Consider the following 8,621-nt stretch of genomic DNA (forward strand, 5'->3'; position numbering starts at 1 on the left):
CACTTATGCAGGAATCCCATAAAGATACTAAGCTGAAAGTTATAATACAGAGAGAGAGAGAAAGAGAGAGAGAGAGAGAGAGAGAGAGACAGACAGACAGACAGACAGACAGACAGAGACAGAGAGAAGCTGGTGCAGACCCATGCAGGCCCTATGCTTGCTGCTTCAGTCTGTGAGCTCATATGAGCTTCAATCAATTGATTTGTAGTGCATTTTCTTAATTGATGTTTGAGCCCAGCCCACTTTGGCCAGTACCACTCCCCTGGGCTGGTGGTCTTGGGTGCTCTAAGAAAGCAGACTGAACAAGCCACAAGGAGCAAGCTAGTAAGCAATCCTCTTCCCTGCTCTGCTTGCCTTCTTGTCTTGATGATGGAATGTGATATGAAATTTCAAGCTGAAGTGAACCCTTTTATCAACCAAGATGATTTTGGTCATGGTGTTTTACCACAGCAATCGAAATCCTAAGACAGGTTTCGGGGAGCTACCTGAGATTGAGGGCTGTGAAATGGCTCCTCTAAGGAAGTACTCTGAAGAAGACTGGAATGAGATGTTGAAAAGGCTGGAAAACAAATTAGGCTGAGAACAAAGATTCTGAAGGAGGTCAACTTGGGGACTGAGTGTAGCTACCTAGCTAGGTATAAAGGAAGGGACAGGCTCAAATTATGAGCAATGTTCAGACTGTATTCTTAAAATTAAGACACACAGGCAGGGCAGTGGTGGCACAGGCCTTTAATGCCTTTAATCCCAGCACTGGGGAGGCAGAGGCAGGTGGGTGATCTCTGAGTTCAAGGCCAGCCTAAACCAAACAAAACAAAAAATAAGTCACATAGGTACGTGAAGGAGAAATAAAGTGAGCTGCTTTCCACCCTAAAGTTTGTAAGAATAGATTATAGAAGAATTATGTAGAAACAAGGAAAATATTACGAGACTGGACTCACAGTGACAGCAGGGGAGCCAGGAGGATTCAAGAAGTAATTTAGAATCAGAAGCCACAGTATGCTGGTTACAAATGAGTATCCAAGGTTTACTTACAGAAGAAAACCTGGAAGTGAGATCTGAGTTCTCAGTAGGCAGCAAGGAAAGGTAGAAATGGTGTTTTGAACTTAGTGAGGGCTCCTGTAAGATTGGGGGAGAAAAACACTCTATTTTCATTCCCTAGCATTATAGCAAGCACACATTACATAAATAAACGTAGTAAAACAGCTGTTTCCAGGAGGAAATTCCACAAAGACAGCCTTCCAGGCTAGCACACATATAATTCGAGCATGGCAGACGCAGGCTCACTGCAAACTCAAAACTAGTCTGCTGTGTGTAGCTGGTAGCAAACCAGCCAGGGCTACACAGCAAGACTTTATCTAGAAGGCAAAATAACTCCGTATTCACACAAGGAGTATAAAAAAACGGACCTTAGAGCCATTTAAGGAATGACTTTAACATGGTAGAAATACTTGCTCTATTGTGAAACATCATTCGTGCAGGTGTGCACTCTTGAGAAAGTAAGTGATGGTCGTTTGGTCTTGGGGGGGGGGGTGTGGTGTGTGTGTGTGTGTGTGTGTGTGTGTGTGTGTGTGTGTGTGTGTAATGTTATATAGAAGGTAGAACCACATAATACTAAGATCACCTTTTAACATGAAGGGGGTCGAATCCAGTTACAATTATAAACACAAAGCGCGACACTAAGTATCATTCCACCGACAGCGCGCAATTCCGATGCATTTAAAGCCAAAACCTGCAGCGACGCTTTCTAGCTAAAAAGGAAACTGCGGTTTGAAAGGGGAAAGCATTTTTTTGTTTACAGAACATCCTATAAAGATGTGGTCCCACGGAATAACTCCAACTACAACCTTCAATTCTCACACTCCAGATACTGGGCGCCAGCGCCTGGCAACTCTCACACTCGGCAGCGAGTCTATGGGGAAACTAAGGGACAGAGGAACAACACTAAGGCGTGAGAACGCCAGTCATCTCCAACAGTTCCAGTGGCAATCGTCCGACAACGCCGGGCGGGCCTAGGCCCTGCACCCACCGCTGTCCTCCTCGCTCCCTCCACCGCCACCTCCTCGTAAACGCCTAGAGTTCGAGCCCAGCCACAGGCCGCCCGCTCCCGCGCGCCAGAAGGCTCGCGGCCCGCCCCTCAGCGTCCTCCAAGGATATGACGAGCCGGGGTAGCACCGAAGGCAGCTCCCGGCGGCACACCTCCCGCGACCAACTGTTGAGATTATCCAGCAGGGCCCGGTTTGCCTCCGCCTCGTCGTCCTGAGACATTCTTGCGCCGTCAGCCACGAACGGATTCGAGCAACTCCCGCCACAGATTGGAACCGCGGGCACGCTGTCCCGGCAGCCTTTGAGAGCGCTCCACCCACACGCAACCATAGAGAGGCGGCCCCTCGCCCCCACGCGCCTAGAGTTTCCTCTAGCCGTCGGAGGACTCATCTCGCTGGTGTGCACGGTGTGCCCGTGGCAAGCTCCGCCACGAGTTCCGGACACCCCGGTACTTCATTCACCCTGACTTCTGTCATTCGAGTGCTGAGACCTGAAGTCCTCAGGTTTGTTACCTTCGGTGCCAGGGGGCTCTGAGATTGCGCGTAGGGTCAAGGGTGAGCTGGTCCTGTATCCGGGAATGACTCTCAGCCCCACAGTGCAGGGGGTTGCAAAGTAGGAATAATTTTAGGGGTGCGAGTTCTCCCCGCACACACCGTCCAGCTCCTGCCAAGTGAAACTTCCACCTTCCAGAAGTGTGCAGATTAAAACGGGTGTTATACAAAGTCGGCTACGTGGCTAAAAATGTTTCTATACAGTCGATTTTACTTTCTACAGTTCTGGTCTTCATTCATTCCGCCGTTTCGAATTACGATCTTGATTAAATACGCCGTTCGGGTGGATTTCTAAACGCCACATTACACCTTTACGTGTTTGAAAAAGGATGTCTTTCTTACCCAAATAAGACCTAAAACTGTTGTGGAGGCAGATTAGCAGACAGAGATGAAGATGGGGCGGAAAGTAGGGGGCATACGACAGCTAAAACACCCCGAGTAGCTAGTCTGTCCTGTATAAAAATCTTGGGCTTCATATTTTGTTCTGGTAAAGGTGGTTGCTGCTATAGCTGTTCTTTTGTTTGCTTTTATATTTTATCTTCTACTTATGGATACTTAACGGCTTCTGTGTAATTTCATAAATCAATCTGTGTAATTTCCTAAATCACCCCCCTATACGCACAGCTTTTTAAAAAATAATCATTTTCTTCCTTTCTTTCTGTTTTTCTTCCTTTTCTCCCTCCCCCCTTCCCTCCTTCCCTCCCTCCCTCCCTCCCTCTCTCTTTCTTCCTCATTTCCAGGGCCGAATTGAAAGAGGAACAAAGGCCCCTGAAAAATCTTTGGAAGCCTCTCTAAATATATCCAGTGGTGGTTAAGCAGCTAACGGACATTGATCCCAACAGAACTAATTGACTGTGTGAATCAAGCCATTCTATCCCATCCAGAAGTTGAAGCATCGTCCTTTGATAAAGCGAGTGTCCATATAATCAGAGGATGGCCTTTCAATTCAACTTTAGTATAGAAGAGGATGTAGAAAATAAATTAACACCCCTTGGAGATGGAACTTTGACCCTGGATTCATCAAAAGAACCACCGGTCTCCAAAAGTCAAAACGGAAAGCAGGACAGAAAGTGTTCTGCAGAACAGTCAGACTTGCTTCCCGATGGCTTGTGGGAATCCTCTATGGGAAATGCAGCTTCCTCTGAAGACACCGACAGTGCAGCTGATGGATCAGGTGCTAAAGAACATGCTATGCCTAAAGATTTAAATCAAGTCTTAGAAAATACGGTTACAGAAATGTTGCCGGGTCCCCATGTCAACATAGCGGTAGTGAAAACGGTCTTGTTGAAAGAGAAATTCCCTGGAGAAAACATAGTTTCAAAAAGCTTTTCTTCTCATTCTGATCTGATTCCAGGTGTCTATGAAGGAGGATTGAAAATCTGGGAGTGTACTTTTGACCTCTTGACTTACTTCTCAAAGGCCAAAGTGACATTTGCTGGGCAAAAAGTGTTGGATCTTGGGTGTGGATCGGGATTGCTTGGAATAACTGCGTCCAAAGGAGGAGCTATCGAAGTTCATTTTCAAGATTATAACAGTCTAGTGATCGACGAAGTGACCTTACCTAACGTAGTCGCTAATTTCCCTTTGCAAGATGAGGGCAATGATGTAAATGAGCCAGAAGGGAAAAGACAAAGGAAGTCAAAAGCAGCCCAAGAAACATGTAAATGTCGGTTTTTCTCCGGGGAGTGGTCTGAGTTCTGTAAGCTTGTATTAAGTGAAAAACGTTTTGCAAAATATGACCTCATTCTCACCTCAGAAACCATTTATAATCCAGATTATTACAGCGCTTTGCATGAAACGTTCCTCAGACTGTTGAGTAGGAATGGCCGGGTGCTTCTGGCCAGCAAAGCACATTATTTTGGTGTTGGTGGTGGTGTTCATCTCTTTCAGAAGTTTGTAGAAGAAAGGAATGTATTTGAGACTAAAACACTTGAAATAATTGATGAGGGTCTCAAGAGGGTCCTAATTGAAATTACTTTTAAGAATCCCAGTTAATATATAGTGGCCTAATGGAATAAACAGGAACTCAGAACTTGTGACTGTTTAATCTCTTTTTTATTATTTTTTTCTGAAATTACGGTGTTTGTATGGTTCTGCTTATTAAAACAACTGCTTATTAAAACAATAAGCCATGTGTTTTCTATGTAAAACTGCAAGTTTGCCTGAGCATTTGATGAGCTCTTGAATCACTTTGTACAAAAGGTCTTTCTCCATCTTCATTCTGCTTGAACTTTCTACAGTCTTTAGCACTCCATAAACACGTTCTCGGGGACTATTCCCATTTATTATCAAGTCTATGAATCTCTCTACAGTCTTTGTTAGTTCCTCGTTCACATGAAGTGCCTGGCTAGATTAGTAAGGACGACTGCATCCCTGAGTAACACTGAATTTAGGTGTTTGGTTGAAGGCTTATGTAACTAGGAAGACTTCTTTATTGCTTTCCATTGTGTAAAAGCATTAGCATTAAGATGAACTCACAGGAATCTGACACAGAATGTGACAGTGGCTGGGGATGTGGTGTGGGACCATGGTCTATATTCTGTCAATTATATTGTAAATAAACGCCGATTGGCCAATAGCCAGGCAGGAAGTATAGGTGGACAAGCAGACAGGAAATAGAGGCGGGTCAAGGAGAACAGGCGAATTCTGGAAAGAGGAAAGCCCATTCCTCTGCAGTCCCAGCGCAGACACAGAAAAAGCAAGATGTTACCTGCTCCACTGAAAAAGGTACTGAGCCATGTGGCTAGCATAGACAAGAATAATGGGCTAATATAAGGTATAAGAGTTAATAAGAAGCCTGAGCTAATGGGCCAATCAGTTTATAACTAATGTAGGCCTCTGTGTGATTTCTTTGGGACTTAACGACTGTGAGAGCCAGGCAGGACAGAAAACTCAGACAACAGGGATGTAGCTTGGTGGTAGAGTGTTTGTTGGATGCACAGGATCCTAGGTTCCATCCATAGAACTTCAACATCAACAACAAAATGTATGGGTGGTAATAAAGAAACAGTACTTAAAGTTAACTCTCACCCCTGTAAGCTAGTAAGAGACCCTGAGACCTTGGAGGGAAGACAAATAGGGAAGAAGAACTTCAGATTCTGGCCCTACGTTCCTCAAGAAAGAAAGGGAAAGAAGAAATTGTACTGCTTTAGTTGAGCCTGGAACAAAAATTTCCATATCACTAATGAAATTGAGATCTGCCATGTTATATAAACATTTTCTTCCTTGGAAGAACCCTACGCCATGCTATATCTTGGATTCAGTGTGTTTACTCAGGAGATCTCAACTATTTCCCTTTACTGGGGCCTTGAGGACTTTTCTTTAGGAAAGCACACACACACATACACACTGCCATCATAACTTGGGTTATAAGTCAGCTCAACAGAGAAGTTGCTCTAATAAAAAAAAAAAATCCAGACATGCAACTTCTAGAATTTACATGCATAAGATTCTGGATCTATTTTACATAGCATAGAAGCCTATGGAACTCATGGGGATAAATACTATACATCTGGAAATTCCATCAGCTCACTGGCACACCACATCCCCATCCATTATCTGAGAATCTTCAGCAGGAGTTACATTTTTTAGGGATTTGCTTTTGTTTCCTGAGCTTTCCACAAACAGAATTGTATTTCCTGTTTGCTTTGCTGAACTCAAATTCCTTTAGGATTTCCTCAGCGAGAGCAATTTTCTTAGCTCTGGAAAATACAGCAGGGGAACATTTCTAGGAAGGGTGGTACAGATGTTTCAAACACCTGCATTTCAGCTCCTTTAACAGGAAATGCATCCATGCCTGAATATTAGCATTAGAATAACCACATTCTTAACTGCTTTTCATTTCCCAGATGGGAGCCAATATCATGTATAACCTCCCTCCCCCCAACTTCAGAATGTTATCTTGATTCCTTATGCAATTCAGTAGAAATAGAAAAGCTAGCTCAGGTTTACCCCAACGATGATGTGGGGTCTAAACTATCCGCCCCACTTGTGTTCTGTCAATATTTCATTTCTTCTGCGAGCCCATTCCAATCCACGTTGTCTCTTTCAATTTGTTTGATATCATTTATGAGTGTCTCGTAGATGTTTTAGTCTAGCCATCAAATTAAACAACAAAGCAAATGCAAGAAGTTCAGTTTTAATACTTTTCCTCAGAAATGTTCCTGAATGAGCCTGCTACTCTAACCTACATAATGCTTACATTTTTTTCTACAGTATTTTAGGAAGAATTAAGTTCCCTCCACCCTCGGAGACACTTGGTCTCAGCATTCTTCCCTTTGTAACCAGACAACTCTAGCTTGCTCTGACATCTACCTTCAGTCCCATTCTATCAAGAATCCATCGAGGATTGCCTGTATCTAGAGTCATAACCAAACAACTCTAGCTTGCTCTGACATCTACCTTCAGTCCCATTCTATCAAGAATCCATCGAGGATTGCCTGTATCTAGAGTCAACAATGTCCGTTCTCAGTAACGTTGGTTGATGATCTGTGTTTCTCGTGAGACATGTTTGCCGACGTGCTCTTCAGTAAGTCAGAATGCTTCCAGTTCTACTGCACTCCTTGTGGGCCTTTATAAAAGCAAAATCATGAGCAGACATGCCCCCAATCGTATCTGTGCCCTGTGTATACTGTTTTACTGGGACATGTGCATTTCCTTTGTTGATCAAGGCATTTTGTCAAGTTTAATTTATAAAGGGTGACATTCAACAAGGGTCCCTAGATAACTGATAACACTAGATAACTGACAGCTTCGAACTTACAGTTTCCCACAAGAGGAGAGATGCACAAAGAGCCAAAGACCAAACAAAGTAAGTAAGACAGAAGGGAAGGCAAGAAATGAAGAGTGACAGAGGTAGATGTGGGTTTTAGTAAATAAACTTTACAGTAAGGCCAGGCATTGAGGTGCACACATAAATCCAAGCCCTTGTGAGCTGAGTTTAGCCTGGTCTGCATAGTGAGAGCTCCAGGCCAGCCACAAATGAATAGTGAGACTGTCTTCAGAGTAGCAGGAAGCGCTGGTAAAGGTAAGATGGTTTAGCCTAAGGGAGAAGAGCCAGTAATTAGAGAACCAAGAGGTTGACTGGAATCCACAAAATAGTTGAATTTTGTTTGTTTGTTCTTTGAGACAGGGTTTCTCTGTGTAGCCCTGGCTGTCCTGGAACTCACTCTGTAGACCAGGCTGTTTTGGTGGAAGCCTTACCCCAGCTCCTGGCATCCATATACCCAAAGAGTCTGGAATATTTGAGGCTTCACTCCAGCCATTGGCATCCTTATATCCAGAGAATCTGGAATGTTTGGGAAGAAGTTCCATCCCAAGCCCCCTTCCCTGGGAGTTGCCTCATTTTAGACCCCGCCCCTGGGAAAGCCTACCAAACAGATGACCCCCTCCTCAGAGATACTTAAGACCACACCCACAGGGTATTTAAACTGCCCCCTCCCAAGAGAACAAACACGTGGTTTTCTGGTCTTCCTTTCCTGTCTTCTCTCTGTGGGGGCTGGAAAACAACCCGGGAGCATTGGTATCTATTAAACCTGGGCTTTTTCTAATTTGATTTGATTTGGTCTGATTTGGATTATTGAATCGGTGGAGAGGCTTATTGGGGTGCAGAAACTTTTCACAGGCTGGCCTCTAACTCACAGAGATCCTCCAGCTCCTGCCTCCCAAGAGCTGGGGTTAAAGCTGTGTCGTGATCACCAGGCTCATAGTTGAACTTTCAAACAAGAGCTAGTTTGGGATTGCCAATGACTCCATGAAAAGGAGACAATGGCCTTAGTGAGATCCCATCAAGAAGCACTTATCACAGCCCAAGTGACCCCCCTGGCACCCTTTGCTTGTTATATCAGTGGGAGTTTTGTATTATGGCCCTGAACACCTAGATTTTTATGCCTAGACTAGCCCACATACCAGTTAGCCCAAGATGGGCCCACTCCACAGGTTGTCCCAGGGTTCTAGTTTTATATTTCAACACTCTCAAGAGTGCACTGAAGGTTGGGGACAGAACTCAGTTGACAGAGCACTTGACTT

The 8,621-nt window shown here is 44.3% G+C and overlaps 2 protein-coding genes across 10 annotated transcripts in view; one reads left to right on the top strand and one right to left on the bottom strand.

Moving 5' to 3' along the window:
• The window catches only part of Firrm (FIGNL1 interacting regulator of recombination and mitosis), a 44,112-nt gene extending 41,582 nt beyond the window's left edge, over positions 1-2,530 (bottom strand). The window contains exons 1-3 of one of the 9 annotated variants that reach the window (XM_050158411.1): positions 2,197-2,323; positions 1,622-1,748; positions 1,033-1,116 (exon numbers count right to left, since the gene is read on the bottom strand). Coding sequence is in view for 3 of the 9 variants with exons in the window: in XM_050158409.1 (XP_050014366.1) it covers positions 2,155-2,433 (279 nt within the window). In the remaining 6 variants the exon portion in view is untranslated. Of the gene's footprint in view, positions 1-1,032; positions 1,529-1,621; positions 2,133-2,154 lie in introns of those variants that run through there. The other 8 variants (XM_050158413.1, XR_007594666.1, XR_007594667.1 and 5 more) reach the window with 8 other exon arrangements.
• Positions 2,423-7,316, top strand: Mettl18 (methyltransferase 18, RPL3 N3(tau)-histidine). Its single transcript, XM_050158420.1, has 2 exons — positions 2,423-2,546; positions 3,335-7,316. The coding sequence occupies exon 2, from the start codon at positions 3,528-3,530 to the stop codon at positions 4,587-4,589; it is 1,062 nt and encodes a 353-aa protein (XP_050014377.1). The 5' UTR covers positions 2,423-2,546; positions 3,335-3,527; the 3' UTR covers positions 4,590-7,316.
• Positions 7,317-8,621: the final 1,305 nt, after the last annotated feature.

This window comes from Alexandromys fortis, unplaced genomic scaffold (genome assembly GCF_014885135.2).
Source record: "Alexandromys fortis isolate MF-2015 unplaced genomic scaffold, M_Fortis_MF-2015_v1.1 scaffold_97, whole genome shotgun sequence".
In the NCBI taxonomy this organism is placed as follows: Eukaryota; Metazoa; Chordata; class Mammalia; order Rodentia; family Cricetidae; genus Alexandromys; species Alexandromys fortis.